At 46.0% G+C, this 19,300-nt stretch overlaps 1 protein-coding gene across 1 annotated transcript in view; it reads left to right on the top strand.

Moving 5' to 3' along the window:
• Window positions 1–19,300, top strand: part of PEX14 (peroxisomal biogenesis factor 14) — a 197,803-nt gene that overhangs the window by 93,182 nt on the left and 85,321 nt on the right. Inside the window, exon 3 of the mRNA XM_040326349.1 lies at window positions 5,213–5,297. Coding sequence (XP_040182283.1) covers window positions 5,213–5,297 — 85 coding nt within the window. The remainder of the gene's footprint in view (window positions 1–5,212; window positions 5,298–19,300) is intronic.

Genomic DNA, 19,300 nt, shown 5'->3' with positions numbered 1-19,300 from the left:
CCGTGTTGCACCTCTGTCCTTGCCGATCACTCCCGGGCCGTGTTGCACCTCTGTCCTTGCCGATCACTCCCGGGCCGTGTTGTCTAGTTTGCAGAAAGCCTGAGATCGCACATATCGCAGGCTTCCCCCCGTACCTGGCTGCCGCTGCTGGCATGATGTAGCCCGCGCCAGGCGTCTTTAGCGAGATATACAGCCTCATAATTAGCCTCCTGCTTTTCTCCCTGAGTGCTGGCATCAGCAGTGTGTGATGGCTGCCTCTGATTAACGGCCGCTGTGCAGCCATTTCCTTGTGCCACCGATGACCAAATTTGTCACTTCAGTTTTGACACAGACCTGATTTCTTGCTAAAACTTTGCTCTGCGGCTGCTGGCACCATCCCTTAATGTCTCGCAGCGCTCGTGGCGGTGGGGGCCAAAAGCCTCTCATTAAGGCTCCTTTTCTTTTTTTTTTTTTTTTATTCTTGCACGCACCCCCTTTTCCTGCATGTGTGCCTGACTTAATCCTGAGGCTGAAATATAGATAACTTCCCTTCTCTGCGGCGTCCCCAGTGTAGCTGTCCAAACCCCTGCGTCTTGCTAATTGTTTCCTGCATCTATTGTCGTAACTTTTGACCTCGGCCTGCGTCTGGGGTTAATGTGTATCGTCTCCCATCAGACATTACCCATCACCGCTCAAATAATCCCGTCCCAGCAGTCTGCCGGGCTACGCAAATTGTTGAAGCTGCTCCGTTATGTCAGTCCTTCCAATGGCAATTTTTTTACATTATGGATGGTTTTAGTTCCAGACACAATGGCCCGGATTCATAAAGCACTTGCGCCGACGTATCTCAAGATACGCCACGTAAGTGCAAATATGCGCCGGCGTGTCTGTGCGCCGGACCCACAAACTGAGATGCGCCTAAAAACAGGCTTCATCCCGCCGACGTAACTTGCCTACGCCGGCGTAGGGTGGGCACATATTTACGCTCACATTGATCAGCCATTCAAATATGCAAATGAGGAAAATGCGCCGATTCACGAATGTATGTGCGCCCGACGCAGTGCGCGTAAGTAATACGTCCGGCGTAAAGTTATGCCCCATAAAGGAGGTGTAACTCGGCAGCATCCATGCAAAGGGCTGCACCAGGGAACCCAAGCCGGCGTAATTTACGTTGGACGTGTGTCACTGGGCGTAGATTACGTTCAGGGCGTACGCAGTGATCCGGCGTATCTTAGGCAGTTGTTCCGACGTGGTTGTGAGCATGCGCATGGGGATGCGTCCACGTCCCGGCGCAGTTCGTTATACGTATCTGTCTGGCGCTCGGCATCATTTGCATGGGGTCACGGCTCATTTGCATGTCTCACGCCCACTTCCACTTACGCCTTAGAAACCCAGCGCAGTTTTGGGAGCACTGGCTTTGTGAATTCCATGCTTGCCTCTCTGCGCTGCGTTGGCGTAGCGTATATTTGCGCTACGGCGGCATAAATGTGCGCCGCTGTCTGTGAATCCGGGGCAATTTTTTTTTTTTTTAAAGCCGCCAGCTACAAATACTGTATCTGCTGACTTTTAATATAAGGACACTTTCCTGTCCAGGGATCGCACAGTTTCACCCTAGATCCATCGGCTCGGGTGCAGGCATCGGCATTGCAAGGGAAACCAGCAGTGAAGCCTTTAGGACCGGTTCACATCATGATGCGAGAAACCTGCGAATGCAGTGCCGCTTCCCGCATGGCCATGGCACAGTGGTGCACACTGCGAACCGATGCGGGTGTCAATATAAAATAAACAACACCCAGAGATCGGTGCGAACTGTGAAATGGTGCAGGAATCGGATCGCTTAGGCGTGAACACTCATGTGATGCAATGCGGTGCGAATCACATGCAGTGTCTGGCATCGCACCAATGTGAACCGGCCCTGACAGCCGGTTTTCTTCTGTGCATGCGCGAGTCGCGCTGAGCTTTCTTACTGGTCCCGTCTTCTTCTGGGGGACACACAGGTCCCAGGAGGCAGCGGTAGGGGAAGGAGGAGGGGCAGATGGAAATGACATACCTCATCGCGGCGACGGTAGGAAGGGAAGTCCAGCTGGAGAAGAACAAAAAAGGTACAAAAAATATCAAAAGACAAGGATGGGGGGGTGCCCTATTGTTCAAGACCTACTTTCATTGTAGCCAAAAGACTTCACTGATGGGTTTCCACTTACCACAAATGGGGGGCGGCAGCTCCCAATAGCCGATCCGAAAATCGGCTGGGTTGCCAACATTGTGGGATCCCTGGACAGGGAAGTATCCAAATATTAAAAGTTGGCAGCTATTTTTTCGTGGGGGGTCAGGACTCCGCTTTAAAGTGGTTCCAGAGGCTGAAGGTTTGTTTTGTTTTTTCCTACTTTCATATATTCTATGCATGAAGGTAAAATACCTTCAGTGTCCAGCTCCCCCAATACTAAAAATTCCCGATCCCAATCACAGCGGCCCTTTACCACTGATCCCAGCTGTATATGTCCCCCTCCACCTCTCAAACCGAGAACTGAGCGATCAAACACCGCTGATCACTCAGTTCTCAGCCTACAGAGAGATGGTTACTATCAGTCTCCAGCTCTCTGCTCTGTATTTGTAGCTGCTGACTTTTTTCTGAAGGAGCCTGGAGCGCCTCTTTAACATTTTCCAGCACGATTCTCTGTGCCAAGGATACTCTAATATAAACTACTATATACTACGTGTGTCTGCTGGCTTTCATTCCCGGATGTCACTAGTAGAATGGTTCCCGATCGTGTGATCTTCGTATCCGCAATGTGGTGTCTTCATTGGTCACAATGGAAAGCCTTCAGGTTGGAGTGTCATGCCATCTATTTAATAGTGTAACTGTCAGATACATTTACATTGTTTAAAAGAATAGTAATTCTATTGTTAAAAAAAAAAAAATTGTAATAAAAAAAATAATTATACACTGTAGGGCAGATCTACAAAGAGAGTACGCCGGCGTATCTAGTGATACGCCGGCGTACTTTCAAATTTCCCGCCTCGTATCTTTGTTTTGAATCCTCAAAACAAGATACGACGGCATCTGGGTTAGATCCGACAGGCGTACGTCTTCGTACGCCTTCGGATCTTAGATGCAATTCTTCGGCGTCCGCTGGGTGGCGTTCCCGTCGTATTCCGCGTCGAGTAGCTATTTCCGACGATCCACGAACGTACGAGCGGCCGTCTCATTCTTTTACGTCGTTTCCGTTCGGCTTTTTTCGGGGTATAGTTAAAGCTGCTATTTGGTGGCGTACGCAATGTTAAGTATGGCCGTCGTTCCCACGTCGAATTTGAAAAAAAATTATTTTGTTTGCGTAAGTCGTCCGTGAATGGGGCTGGACGTAATTTACATCCACGTCAAAACAATGACGTCATTTAGCGCAATGCACGGCGGGAAATTTAGGGACGGCGCATGCGCAGTTCGTTCGGCGCGGGGACGCGCTTCATTTAAATGAAACACGCCCCCCTACTCGCCGATTTGAATTACGCGCCGTTACGCCGCGAGAGATACACTACGCCGCCGTAACTTACGGCGCAAATTCTTTGTGGATTCAAAGATTAAAAAAGTAAGTTACAGCGCCCATGCAATTGTACGAGGATCTGCCCCTGTGTATATATTATATAAAAGGTTTTGGCTTTATTCAACTTATAATAAAATCGGAGCAATTTTTTTTTAATTAAAACACTTCACATAAAAACCTGCTAAAATAAAAATGAAAAGTTCATTTTTTTAAAGAGAAATGCCTGGTAGTCGTGTATAAATATTAGACTGGCCATAACCTGGACACAGTTTTACTTTATTTTGTTTATTGGCATTTGAAGGATGGCAGCAGATGTGTTCATTTTCTTGGAGTTCTTCTTTAAGATTCTCCGCTCTCCTTTCTCACTTCTTTCCATCTCTTCTCCGTCTCCTCGCGGCTTCCTTCCCGCTCGCATGTAAATTCACTTATCATGCTTTTTTAAGATGCCTCCCCTCCTTCTACCTGACATCTAAATTGCTTTCAGTCACTTGCTCCTTCTCCTGTTTTCCCTTAAATGAATTACTAATGACATCTAGCTCAATCATCCCCTCACTGCAGGCACTTTGAGAGTAATGTGCCCCATCCGAACCTTTTAACCTATTACTGAACGTATTTCCCAATTGAATCAGCTCCACCACAGGTGTAATAACTAATCATTTGACATACACCTGCTCTGATGTACTTAGCGCTCGGGATCTGTGTTGGATGGCGGTAATTTCCTGTTTATTGCGTTGTCCGATGGATCCGTTGTGCCTGCGTTTGCCGCGATTAGCGTATTTAGAGAAACAAGAGATGTTAAGGCGAGGGCCGTGTCATGGTGGACCCTGGGCAAGCCGTTGGATGCCAAGGTATAGTGTAACTATTTTCTCTCCAATGTAACTTTAAAAAAAATGCCCATCACTATTAGCCCTATGCAAAGTGTCTGCGTATATCATAATAACTTGTAATTAGTGTGCCTATTGCAGTGTATATACCGTATTTATCGCGGTATAACGCGCTCCCGCATATACCGCACACCCCTAAAGTGACCCCCAATCCTGTGGAAAAAAAGTTATTTTTGTACTTACAGTTTTGGTGTCTTGCGCGGCATCCATCGGCGCCCTCGTCGGGTCCTTGCGTCCTTCTGCGGCTTCGGGTGTCCTTCTGCGGCTTCGGGTGTCCTTCTGCGGCGGGTCCGGTGTCCTCTTCGGCGGGTCCGGCGTCCTTCTGCGGCGTCCTCCCCGCTCGTTTCCCGCACCTATCGCAGTACACTCGGGCAGGCTCGGCAACTGTCGCGCTCACGTCCTGTACGTCCATTATTTATACTGCGATCAGTGCTATAAATATGCACTAATTACTCTATAAATGTGACTGGCAGGGAAGGGGTTAACACTAGGGGGTGAGGAAGGGGTTAAATGTGTGCCCTGCATAGTGTTTCGAACTGTGGGGGGAGGGGACTGACTGGGGGAGGTGACCGATCTGTGTCCCTATGTACAAGGGACACAGATCGATCTCCTCTCTCCCTGACAGGACGTGGATCATATCGGACATGGACACCCTACGCTTATAATCGAGTCAATACAATTTCCCATTTTTTTGTGGTAAAATTAGGTGCCTCGGCTTATATTCGAGTATATACGGTAAATGTATAAAAAATGGAAATAAAAAATGTATTTGCATGTAAGAAATGTAAACGCTAACCTCTGTTTTTGCAGATTGCGACTGCAGTGAAGTTTTTGCAGAACCCCCGCGTGCGCCAGAGCCCCGTTGCCACCCGGAAGGACTTTTTAAAGAGGAAAGGTACGAATTGCCCTGTTTCGGGACACACGTTGGTTAATGTATTCATAGAGTTCTGTTTTGGCTACGAGTGGTGTGTGTGTTTACACTGCTGCTCCATGGGAAGCCTAGGACCCCCTGATGGGAAATGATTCACACTTGGCTATACAGGGGAAAAGGAGGTAATGAGCGGCATTTGCCAGTTAGTCGTCTTTTGTAAAATGTTGTAATAATGGGCTTATTAATTCACTAAACTCTTGCAGAAAAAAACGGCGCCCTCGCTGATTGCAGCAAATTGGCATCTCTTTGAACCTTCTGAAATCTGGTTGATGTGGGGGAATACGGATGTTTTCTTTAACCCGATTTCCAGCGCGCATACAAAATTATAGCTGATACCTACACCAGGCTATCGTCTGAGCAAGTAATAGGGTGTCATAGGGCTATCTCATGGGGTGTAGCAGCTATCAAAGCAGGCCAGAATCAGCCTGGTAGATTGACTATTTCTTCAAGAACAATTGGCCTGGAGCGTCCTGTTTAAAGCCAGCCATAGACGGAGTGATTTTCTTTCTTGCAACCACGGGTTGCAGGAAAGAAAATCGCTCGATTCCCTCATAAACACAGTTAGACCCCTTTCACACTGAGGCGTTTTTCAGGCGTTTAAGTGCTAAAAATTGCGCCTAAATACCGCCTGAAAAACTGCTGCCCTGCAGTCTGTGTGAAAGCCCGAGGGCTTTTACACTGGAGTGGTGCGCTAGCAGGACCGCACCAAAAGTCCTGCTAGCAGCATCTTTGGAGCGGTGTGTTCACCGCTCCTTCACATTGAAAGCAATGGAAAACCGCAGTCATTACCGCCTCTGCAGAGACGCATTGCCGGCGGTTTTAACCCTTTTTCGGCCGCTAGTGGGGGTTAAAACCGCACCGCTAGCGGTGGAATAAAGCGGCAATTCCGACGGTATAGCGCCGCTATACCGTCAGCGCACCTCCCACCCAGTGTGAAAGGGGTTTTAGTTTTGATGGGGAAATTCCTTATATATAAATAAAAAAAAAATATCCATATATATATATATTGACGGGGTCATTGGAGCAGTGGACGGCGTCAGTAGGGTAGTGGATGGTGTCAGTAGTTTTTATTTAGTATTTTTTTTTTTTTTACAATTTTATTTGTTTTAATTTTGTTTGTTTGTTTTTTTATTTATTTTTTAAAATAGGGGGAATGTGTGGCACATGGGGTGATTAGGGTGTGCCCAGGCACACTTGGCACACCCTGTGCGCACGCCTATGCACCTGATTTTACTACAAAAAAAAAGGGAAAACGTATTGACTCGTGTATATAAGCCTAGGGTGTCCATCTGCATGCCTCACTGTGCCTCATTTTGCCTCACTGTGCCCATGCCTCATTGTGTCCATGCCTCACTGTGTCCATGCCTAGACTTATGTTTAACATGGGAGTCTATAGAAGGGGTGCCCGGCTTTGAAAAATCGATGCTCCCCAGCCGTAGGTCCCCCAGACAGCAAACTTTGCACGCTTGTAGAGGAGAGCTGGGGTGTGTGCCAAGTTTTTTGCCAGTTAGTCGTCTTTTGTAAAATGTTGTAATAATGGGCTTATTAATTCACTAAACTCTTCCACTGAGCTATTGTTTTCTCACAGCAAGGGAGTCGGGAGTCCATGTCATGGAGTGCCATGCTGGGGTGCGGGATCCCCGGCAGTCCATGTCATGGAGTGCCATGCTGGGGTACGGGATCCTCGGGAGTCCATGTCATGGAGTGCCATGCTGGGGTACGGGATCCTCGGGAGTCCATGTCATGGAGTGCCATGCTGGGGTACTGGATCCTCGGGAGTCCATGTTATGGAGTGCCATGCTGGGGTGAGAGATCCTCGGGAGTCCATGTCATGGAGTGCCATGCTGGGGTACTGGATCCTCGGGAGTCCATGTCATGGAGTGCCATGCTGGGGTGAGAGATCCTCGGGAGTCCATGTCATGGAGTGCCATGCTGGGGTGAGAGATCCCCGGGAGTCCATGTCATGGAGTGCCATGCTGGGGTGCGGGATCCTCTGGAGGTTATGTCATGGAGTGCCATGCTGGGGTGCGGGATCCTCGGGAGTCCATGTCATGGAGTGCCATGCTGGGGTGCGGGATCCCCGGGAGTCCATGTCATGGAGTGCCATGCTGGGGTGCGGGATCCTCGGGAGTCCATGTCATGGAGTGCCATGCTGGGGTGCGGGATCCTCGGGAGTCCATGTCATGGAGTGCCATGCTGGGGTGCGGGATCCTCGGGAGTCCATGTCATGGAGTGCCATGCTGGGGTACGGGATCCTCGGGAGTCCATGTCATGGAGTGCCATGCTGGGGTGCGGGATCCCCGGGAGTCCATGTCATGGAGTGCCATGCTGGGGTGGGGGATCCTCGGGAGTCCATGTCATGGAGTGCCATGCTGGGGTGCGGGATCCTCGGGAGTCCATGTCATGGAGTGCCATGCTGGGGTGCGGGATCCTCGGGAGTCCATGTCATGGAGTGCCATGCCGGGGTGAGAGATCCTCGGGAGTCCATGTCATGGAGTGCCATGCTTGGGTGAGAGACCCTCGGGAGTCCATGTCATGGAGTTCCATGCTGGGGTACAGGATCCTCGGGAGTCCATGTCATGGAGTGCCATGCTGGGGTGAGAGATCCTCGGGAGTCCATGTTATGGAGTGCCATGCTGGGGTGCGGGATCCTCGGGAGTCCATGTTATGGAGTGCCATGCTGGGGTGCGGGATCCTCGGGAGTCCATGTCATGGAGTGCCATGCTGGGGTGCGGGATCCTCAGGAGTCCATGTCATGGAGTGCCATGCTGGGGTGAGAGATCCTCGGGAGTCCATGTCATGGAGTGCCATGCTGGGGTATGGGATCCTCGGGAGTCCATGTCATGGAGTGCCATGCTGGGGTATGGGATCCTCGGGAGTCCATGTCATGGAGTGCCATGCTGGAGTGCGGGATCCTCGGGAGTCCATGTCATGGAGTGCCATGCTGGGGTACGGGATCCTCGGGAGTCCATGTCATGGAGTGCCATGCTGGGGTGCGGGATCCCCGGGAGTCCATGTCATGGAGTGCCATGCTGGGGTGGGGGATCCTCGGGAGTCCATGTCATGGAGTGCCATGCTGGGGTGCGGGATCCTCGGGAGTCCATGTCATGGAGTGCCATGCTGGGGTGCGGGATCCTCGGGAGTCCATGTCATGGAGTGCCATGCTGGGGTGCGGGATCCTCGGAGCTATGCTGTGTGGCATGTCAGGGCTGTGTAACTTTCAGAATTGGATGGACAGAAATGCAAATGTTTGCCCACAACTAAGAACGTAAAAACGTGAGAAAGTTGTGGGTCCCATTAGATAGTTTAATTATCCTTTACCTAAATTTTTTCTTCTATAGATTGCGGAAGAAATTTCAGTTTTTTAAGATATTTTAGCGCCAGTTCTGACATGGTCTGCGCTCTTCTTGTAATTAAACGCCTCTTTGTCATGAATGGAAACCTCGAGATTCCGTTGATCAGACCCTCATCAATTAGTGACGACTTCGCCCTCGCAGCCACTGGATAAATGTCATCCACTGCCGGCCGTACAGTACAGATGGAGAGAGCGAGCTGGAAAATCACCGTAAGGTCACCAAGCAGTCATGCTCAGGGTCAGGGGAAGTCTTCCTACGATTGGTCTAATTAGCGAGCAATTGATCTGACTTCACCGTGCGCTTTAATGTAAGCGTACATTGAGTGGCTCAAGTCGTAGCGTGATCTATACGGAGTATCGCTGTGGGCACATTACAGTCTTTTTTTCCTCATTAACTCTCATTTAAAGCTCATAGAGGGGAGGCAAAAAAAAAAAAGATAAGATGGATTTTTCTTGGCTTTCACACCGCCATACCTATTTACGATGTAACTGTCTGATCACGTTATCTGTGCAATGCGACGGCCTAGTAGAAAAATCTATGCCTTCAATATTACCGCCTTTTACGGAACACCTTGGGCATTGTTTATTAAACGTCAGCAGGAAATGTTCTTCCTTACACAAAGCAAGCGATCCGATGTGTTCTGTGATTATTATTTTTTTTAAAGTGGAATTACAGCTTCATCCAACTACACTTAAAGCGGAGTTCTGCCTAAAAAATAAAATAGAAGTCAGCAGCTACAAATGCTGTACCTGCTGACTTTTAAAATAAAGGATACTTATCTGTCCAGGGCACCGCAATGTCCTCACCCGAAGCTGATTCGTCCCTCGGCTCTGGGTGCAGGTGCCGACATTGCTAGTAAGGGAATCAGCCTTGCGGCTTCACAGCCTGGTTCCCTACTGTGCATGCGCAAGTCGCGCTGCATGTTCTGAGTGGTCCCTGCTGTCTTTTGGGACATGTGTGTCTCCCAGGAGACAGCAGGGGGGCCCAGACATGGCGTAGTTCAATTAATGTCTGCAAGGTAGACAGACAGAGTGTAATGATTCTGTTAAAAAACGAGTAAATACCTATTAAATTCCTTCATCTATATCACCTCCGGTGTTCTAGTTTCTGTCCTCTCATTCACTTCCTGGTTTGCGGCGCTCGTTCATGTAAGAACTACATTTCCCAGTATGAATTGCGGCACACCCAGTAATTCACACCTCCTTGAAGTCTCTAACGCGTAGAGAGCGACCTGCCGCACAGATGTAGTTCCCAGGAGGGGGTGAGCACGTCACTGACCACCGCAGTAAAGCCTCCCTTCACGGTGGTCAGTAACAATCAGACAAGCAGGAAGTGAACAGAACAGAGAAGAAATAGAGCAACTTCTGAGCAAAAACGAACAATGAGGAAGTGAAAAGAGGAATGTCTGCAGGTAAAGGATGCTTATTATGAAAACATTTTTTTTCCTTTACAACCCCCTTTAAATGAATGTCACCGGAACAAGGGTGCCTATTGGAAGGTTTCTCATCACCTCCTGGTTCTGACAGCCCTGACGTTTTAGATTTGGCTTATTTTACTTATGACAGCCCTGAAATTGTCGATTTTTGCATAATTTTGTTTGTCCAGACGACAATGGTCACCAGTGCAAATACAAGGGTGAATCTGATGCCGCGTACACATGACTGTTTATAATGCCATGGCAAAAACAACGTTTTTCTCGACGTGATTCTTGTCGGGCCTGCCTTGCATACACACGATCGTGAAAAAAAAAATGCTGGAGCAAAGCGCGGTGACGTACAACACTTACGACGGCACTATAAAGTTCCATTCGGATGGCGCCACCCTTTGGGCTGCTTTTGCTGCTTTCGTGTTAGTAAAAGTTTGGTGAGAGACGATTCGCGCTTTTCAGTCTTCCTGCTTTTCAGTCTGTTACAGCGTGACGAATGTGCGATCTCCATTACAAACGCTAGTTTTACCAGAACGAGCGCTCCTGTCTCATAACTTCTGAGCATGCGCGTTTTTTCCCATCGTTAAAGCCTACACACGACCGTTTTTCACAACGTGAAATACGGCGCCAAAAATTAGAGCATGTTCTACATTTTTAATGCCCATTTTTCACGTTGAGAAAAATGCTCTGGAGCCCACACACAATCTTTTTTAATGACCAAGTAAAAAAATTGCACTTTCTCTTTCGTTCATAGACGGACACAGCATTCTTTGACATTAGGGTTATATCCGCTTTCACTAGGAGAGTTCCTGGTAGGAAGAAGCATAACCCTAAGGTCAATGAAGGCTGTGTCCGTCTATGAACTCAGAGAAATGGATTTTACGGTGAGTACAAAAATCCTTTTTTCTCTTTCGTTCATAGACGGACACAGCCTTCATTGACCTTAGGGTTATGCTTCTTCCTACCAGGAACTCTCCTAGTGAAAGCGGATATAACCCTAATGTCAAAGAATGCTGTGTCCGTCTATGAACGAAAGAGAAATGGATTTTACGGTGAGTACAAAAATCCTATTTTTCTCGTAATGAAAAAACGGTAGTGTGTACGCGGCATCGGGGTTTTCGCACCACGCACTCCATACCTAAAAATAAAATAAAAAATAAAGTTTGACCTGTACACTTGAAAGGATATTTATTACCATTTGCTTCACTTCTTTTTTTTTTTTTTTTTTTCTTCTTCTTCTTTTTTTTTTCTTATTAGTTCTCTAATAATTTTAAAGTAAAATTGAAAGTCAATGTTTTTTTTTAAAGGAACAAGCCAAGTAAAGGGTATGTTTGGGGTGTTTGAAAGCCACAAAAAAAAAAAAATCTGTTGTTTTCGTAATATCTTTTGTGGGATGTTACCGTGGTAACGTTATAGACTTCCAACGTCTCTGGAGAGTCATCCATTTTGTATCTCCCCTCCCTTCATACTTAATATTTCAGCTGCTCATAAAAAGCGCCAGAAAGGGCAAGAGGAAATTATTTAAATTAAATAGAAAAAATGGTGATTAGTGCAGGTTACCGGTTTAACCCTTTTTTTTCTTTTTTTTGTCGCTGGCGAGGTTTGTGGCTCTTTTTCTGGAGACGTCTTCCTTGGTATAATATGGCCTGAGAGTTTAAAAGAACGGAGGGAGGACTTGATTAAATAAGAATTGTTTACTGGTTATTCAATATTTTATATAAAGGGATTACTATTGATATCATTTCGGCTTTTTGACTGCAATGATAACTGTCATAGAAAGATAACAATTGGCTTTATTGTATTCACAATATGAGATTACAATGGAAACCGATGAACTTTTGGTTCAAAGGTAAAGGGGCAATGCAATAAATTTGAAACCTATTTCACTTGCCAGTTGGTACCAGCAGACGTGAGTGGCCTGGCGGATTTATTTCTCTCAAAGGCTCAAGGTTCAAGATGTCTCCAATTAATGTAAGAGAACCTGTCACTTTGCCCTGGACCTTTTTTATAAGCCCAACCTGACCCACTTTTACCACCCTTTCCTGCCACTGCAGATTTCCAGGGTTAGGACAGTGGAGGAACAATGGCAAGATGGGTATAAAAAGGGTTGAGAGATGGACTTTACCCTGAACGACAAAGCAATTGAACAATATGGCCAAATTGGAAGCTACTTTCATCTAAGGCCAAATTGGTTGTTTTGCTGAAATCACTTTTTTATTTTTATTTTCTTGCTAATGAAGAGTAATGAGAGGAGTGCTGTATTTCATGAACTGCAGACCAAAATGCTGCGAGAGGTCCTCCCTAGTGATTTGGTTCACAGAAGTGTTAGTACGAAATCCTCAGCTTTTTTTTTTGTGGTTCTAAAGCCCCTTTTTTTTTTTTTTTTTTTTAACGTTAAAGCGGAGTTCCACCCAAAAGTGGGACTTCCACTCATCGGATCCCCCCCCCCCCCTCCGGTGCCACAATTGGCACCTTTCGGGAGGAGAGGGGACAGGATATCTGTCTTTGACCGGTATCCTTTCCCACTTTCGGGAGCCTCACGCATGCACAGTAGGGTTACCGGCATGTAGCCGAATGGCTACACTGCTGGGTTTCCTTAACCGAGCCGTCGGTAGCGGCGGAGGCGATCGGGTCCGTTCGGCTGTTCACTGGGGTTGCGAGTGAAGGAAAAATCTCCTTCACCCGTCCCCATAGCTCTGCTGGGCGTCAGTCCCGCCCAGCGTCTTAAAGAAACATTTTTTTTTTTTTGTCATTTGAAAAAATGACAGTTTCAATTTTTTTATTTTCTTGCATTTTAGTCTAATTATGAGATCTGAGGTCTTTTTGACACCAGATCTCTTATTTAAGAGGACCTGTCATGCTTTTTTCTATTACAAGGGATGTTTACATTCCTTGTAATAGGAATAAAAGTGATCACATTTTTATTTATTTTTTTCAGTGTAAAAAGTAATAAAATAAATAAGAAAACAAAAAAAACTTTTTTTAAAGCGCCCCGTCCCGACGAGCTCGCGCGCAGAAGCGAACGCATACGCGAGTAGCGCCCGCACATGAAAACGGTGTTCAAATCACACAAGTGAGGTATCGCCGCGATCGTTAGAGCGAGAGCAATAATTCTAGCCCTAGACCTACTCTGTAACTCAAAAAATGCAACCTATAGAATTTTTTAAACGTCGCCTATCGAGATTTTTAAGGGTAAAAGTTTGACGCCATGCCACGAGCGGGCGCAATTTTTAAGCGTGACATGTTGGGTATCATTTTGCTCTGCGTAACATTATCTTTCACAATATATAAAAAAATTGGGCCAAATGTATTGTTGTCTTATTTTTTAATTAAAAAAAGTGGTTTTTTTTTCAAAAAAAGTGCGCTTGTAAGACCGCTGCGCAAATACGGCGTGACAAAAAGTATTGCAATGACCGCCATTTTATTCTCTAGGGTGTTAGAAAAAAAAATATATCATGTTTGGGGGTTTTAAGTAATTTTCTAGCAGAAAAAACTGTTTTTGTCTTGCAAACACCAAATCTGAAAAACACCTAAGGTCTGGAAGTGGTTAATGCATTCCTTGCTTTAGGCTCCACTCACACCAATGCGTTTTTTTCATGTTTTTTGCAGAAATGCAGGGAATTTTTTTTAACATGGGTTTCTATTAAAGCTTTTTTTTTTTTTTTTTTTTAAGAAAGAAGTTCATAAACTTATATGTCATGAATGTTCAATATTGTAAATTGTGGGAAACCATCACCAACTTGAATGTAATAAAAGCCCCCAGAAGCAGTTGGATGTCCACTCACCAGAGGACAATGACCCCTTTACCTCTCAGGTGTTTCTTTTAGATCTCTCCTCCTTTCCACCATAGCACCGCATCAAATGCAAGAAAATAGTACAACCAACAGCGTGATACCGTCTATTAAAACAACATAAGTTATAAAATAAGTTAAAACCAAGAAATGGCTGCTTACATTTCAAAGTGCCTGTCTCCCGGCACTAAGGATTGCCCACTCTACTCTATATAGAGCGCACTCTACTTTTTTTTATCGGATTGGAGGTAAGCGTTTGTAAACGGACACAAGTCCATTTACATCTGCTACTCAGAGGTGAATTGAGGGTCCAATTGGGTCGGACTGACTGTGTCAAAGGGGCCTATGGCTCAGTGCAGGTAACCTGCAGGTGCATTGCTCTGCACCTGTGGATCAGTTTGAAAGCAACCCAGTAACCGCTGCAGAACAGATATGCCCATATATACTGTGATTTTAGTAATAAACTTACCTTTAACCACTTCATTACTGGGCACTTAAACCCCCTTCGTGCCCAGACCAATTTTCAGCTTTCAGCGCTGACGCATTTTGAATGACAATTGCGCGGTCATACAACACTCTACCCAAATTATATTTGTATCATTTTTTTTCCCACAAATAGAGCTTTCTTTTTATTTTTTGCGCTATAAACATAAAAAAAATGAAAATTTTGAAAAAAAAAACTTTTTTACTTTTTGTTATAATAATACCCCAATTTTTTTTTAAAAAAACAAAAATTTCCCTCGGTTTAGGCCGATAGGTATTCTTCTACATATTTTTGTTAAAAAAAATCGCAATAAGTGTATATTGATTGGTTTGCGCAAAAGTTATAGCGCCTACAAAATAGGGGATAGATTTATGATTTTTTTTTTTTTTTTACTAGTAATGGCGGTGATTTGCGTTTTTTTTGTCAGGCCTGCGATATTGCGGTGGACGTAGCGAACACTTTTGACACAATTTTGCGACCATTCACATTTATACAGCGATCAGTGCTATAAAAAAAACACTAATTACTGTATAAATGTGACTGGCAGTGAAGGGGTTAATACTAGGGGGTGAGGAAGGGGTTAAATGTGTATCCTGGGTGTGTTCTAACTGTGTGGGGGGAGGGGACTGACTGGGGGAGGTGACCGATGCTGTGTCTCTATGTACAAGGGACACAGATCGGTCTCCTCTCTCCCTGACAGCACGTGGAGCTCTGTGTTTACACACAGAGCTCCACGTCCTGCTGTGTCACCGACGATCGCGGGTGTCTGGCGGACATTGCGCCCGCCAGGCACACGCATCGGCTCCCGAGCGATGCGCCGGGCACGTTTCCCCGCTGCGCGCCCCCAGCGGCGCGCACGGGAAGCAACAACAGGACGTCCACCCGGCACTTGAGAGCCGCGCTGTGGACGTCTTTCGTCCATAGCGTGGATCCCAAGAGCAGGAGGTCGCGGGCCACATCAGAGGGCTCCTCGGGCCACATGTGGCCCCCGGGCCACTGGTTGGGCACCCCTGCTTTGGTATAAAAGCCTGTTCCCTTCCAGTATGCTGCAGAGAAAGAGCCTTGCTCTCTGGAAGCAGTAGTCTTTCTGCAGAGGTCTTACACTCCTAGCTAAATCAGAGCTACAGTTCTCCAATCCGTAGGGATCATGAATCTAAAAAAAAGGTGTTCAAACCCAACTGAACATTCATCTTTAAATGCACTAAATAAATTGTATGCCTCAAAACAAGCGCTGTTCAAAGTCCCCCCCCCCCTTTTTTTTTTTTTAAAGCAACCACAGCTTGTATATAAAAAAAACCTGTCCCCTGGCAGCATGCTGCAGAGAAAGACCCTCCCTCTTTCAGTGTAAACAGTGGTCCCTATGCAGCAGACTGAAAGGCCTCCCTACTGAGTCAAACCTGTAGCACTGTAACCAGTAACATTTGTGCTCTTCACTAATTGGGGCGTGTTGGTCCTCTGCTGAGAGGTCACACAAAGACCAATGGTCTGTCTCTACAGCATGCTGGCAGGAGCTTTTTTTCTATGCAGGCTGTGGCTGCTTTCTAAAGAAAGTGAACTGTAGGGCCCAGATTCACAAAGCACTCACGCCGACGTTTAAACAAGATACGCCAACGTAAGTGCAAATGTGCGCCGTCGTATCTGTGCACCGGACCCACAAACTAAGGTGCGCCTAAAAACCGGCTTCATCCCGCCGACGTAACTTGCCTACGCCGGCGTAGGATGTGCGCACATTTGGGCTGGACGCATGGTGGCGCTCCCATTGATTAGCCATTCAAATATGCAAATGAGGGAAATACGGCGATTCACGAACATACGTGCGCCCGACGCAGTGCGCGTAAGTTGTACGTCCGGCGTAAAGTTATTTTTCATAAAGAAGGTGTAACCCAGCAGCAGACATGCAAAGGTCTGCACCAGGGAACACAAGCCGGCGTATTTTACGTTGGACATGTCCGGCTGGGCGTAGGTTACGTTCACGCCGTACACTGTGATTCGGCGTAGTTTAGGCAGTTCCGCAGTGGTTGTAAGCATGCGCAGGGGGATGCGTCCACGTCTCGGCGCATGGGCAGTTCGTGATACGTATCTGTCTGGCGCTCGGCCCATCATTTGCATGGGGTCACGCCTCATTTGCATGGCTCACGCCCACTTCCACCTACGTACGCCTTCGAAACCCAGCGCAGCGTTGGGAGCACTGGCTTGGTGAATTCCATGCTTGCCTCTCTGCGTTGCTCTGCGTTGGCGTAGCGTAGTTTGTTAGTGCTACGGCGGCATAATGCGCGCCCGCTCTCTGAATCTGGGCCTAGGACTTTAAACACTTTTTTTTCTTTTATGTATCTGTAATTTAGCTAATTTTAAATGGAAAGTTTCAGTTGGATTTGAACTTCTGTTCTGCTTCACCCAACAGCTACATCTAAGCGTATTCTTGTCCTTCCTAATATTTTTTACGGAAAGGTTCTCTTTAAAGTTGCGTCTTCTCAGTCTGTTTTATTGTTTCTCTGTTTTGCCAGTTTTAGTCCCATTATTTTTCATATGGGTTTTGCTGGGTTTTCTTTCCTCCTAGGCAGCTCTGCTGGGAACAATACATTATAAAAGCTTTGTGATTTCAGCAGCTGGGTGAAAAACGTCAACACAGACCTAAAAGCCATGTTGATTACCCGGAGTAACTCGAGACCAGGAGCTATGGCTGCCAAGCTCTCGTCGGCACCAGTTTTTTATTTTTTTCCTACAATATTATAAGAGCTTGGCAATGCCAGCATGTAAAGCTGCTTGCTCCTTTCTCTCAGATATTGGAGAAATGCTCACTGACGCACAGCTCCTTTCTCTATCTGCAACGTAGAGCGTCCTGACTTTCCTGTAGTCCAAGGGAGGGGGTGAGCATCTTTTTGGGGATATTTATTATAGCAAAAAGTAAAAAATATTGAATTTTTTTCAAAATTGACACTCTATTTTTGTTTATAGCGCAAAAAATAAAAACCGCAGAGGTGATCAAATACCACCAAAAGAAAGCTCCATTTGTGGGGAAAAAAGGACGCCAATTTTGTTTGGGAGCCACGTCGCACGACCGCGCAATTGTCAGTTAAAGCGACGCAGTGCCGAATCGCAAAAACTGGCCAGGCCCTTTACCTGCATTAAAGGTCCGGGTCTTAAGTGGTTAATAGGGAAACGTTGATTTAGTCCTCAAAAGTGTTGTGTTTTCTGCAAATGACAGGTGCTCTTCACTAAATCCTAACACAGAAAAATGAGGGAACTCTAGGCCCTAATCTTTGCATTTAGACTGATTAATCCTTATTCTCCCTGCCAAACAGTGAAGACGTTGCTCCACAATACCTCTTAATCCAACAAATCCATTTAATAAACTAATGAATTAATACTATTTTTTTTTTTCTGTTAAAAACAAATTACTGTCTTTTTTTTTTTCAGCACACACGCCTCTGTGATATACGACTGTGGTTACAAATGGACTGATCAGCCCTCTACGTCAAACCGCATTTTTTTTTTTCCTTTTTAACACATCAAATTAGTACTTGTTTTTTCCTTACGATACGCTAAAGTGGCGTCTTCTGTGACTGGCTGTATATCCATTCAAATTACTACAGTAATTCCCAAAATATTTCTCCCCATTAAAAAAAAATAAAAAAATGCGGGTAGTGGTAAAATGGCTGGGAAAACTCAAATCAGGTTTTTTCTGAAAAGATTATATGCTGAGGCAGGCCAGTAAAAATAATAATTTGTGTCGGCGGCATTTATCATCTGCCTTGGCCTATTAAACTCATAAAGGCTTAAGCAGTATCAGCACTGCCCAGTTCAAATGTTTACTTTCCATTCGTTACTGTGGACAGTAGAGATGTGCATGGTGAAAATGTTTGGATTCATTCGTTAACCACTTAAGACCCGGACCTTTAAGGCAGCTAAAGGACCCGGCCAGTTTTTGCGATTCGGCACATTGCGCGGTCGTGCGACGTAGCTCCCAAACAAAATTGGCGTCCTTTTTTCCCCACAAATGGCGCTTTTCTTTTCTCAAAATTTACCGTATTTATCTCGGTATAACGCGCTCCGGCATATACCGCGCACCCCTAATGTTGCCACCGAAATTCCTGTAAAAAAAAAAGTTATATGATTTTATTACTTACAGTTTTGGTGTCTTCCCAGCGTCCATCATCCGGTCCGGCGTCCGTCTGCGGCCTCGATGGTGTCCTCCCGGCTTCTCCAGCGCGCGCCTCACGTCGAGTCCCCGCTTCCCGCGCTCAGTTCGAACGCCTCCGCCGACATATACCGAGTGCAGTACACTCGGGTACATTCGGCAAGGCTCGGCTTGGCTCGCGCTCACGCTCTGTGACGTTTATGCGTGAGCACGAGCGAAGCCGAACCTGGCCGAATGTACCCGAGTGTACTGCACTCGGTATATGTCGGCGCAGGATTTCAAACAGAGCGCGGGAAGCGGCTATCGGCGTATATGGCGCACCCACAATTTTCCCCTTATTTTAAGGGGAAAATAGTGCGCGATATACGCCGATAAATACGGTATTTAGTAATCATTCCGTTATGATTCTGAGATTCTGGTGGATCCACTTCCATCCAACCCAAACACAATAAGTAGGAATCATCCTCTTATTTCACTTTTATACTTTACTGTATTTATTGCAATATGTTTCCATTTCATATGTAGTGCATTTTTTATAATATTGAAAAATGTTAATGCAACATAAAAACTAAATGGATCCGAATCATTCGTTATGTCCTTTACATAATTTCGGATGCTTTGAACATTAACAAAAGACCTGAATGAAATAAATGATTACAAATGAATTTTTTATTTTACAGTTTATTTTGGTTACTTTTGTGATAATGGCAATAACCAAAATTTGGTCTGAATTTCAGTGCGTAACAAAACGAGTGGCACATGCCTAACGGAC

The sequence above is a fragment of the Rana temporaria genome, chromosome 10 (genome assembly GCF_905171775.1).
Source record: "Rana temporaria chromosome 10, aRanTem1.1, whole genome shotgun sequence".
Lineage (NCBI taxonomy): Eukaryota > Metazoa > Chordata > Amphibia > Anura > Ranidae > Rana > Rana temporaria.
This window is presented reverse-complemented; position numbering and strand designations above follow the sequence as displayed.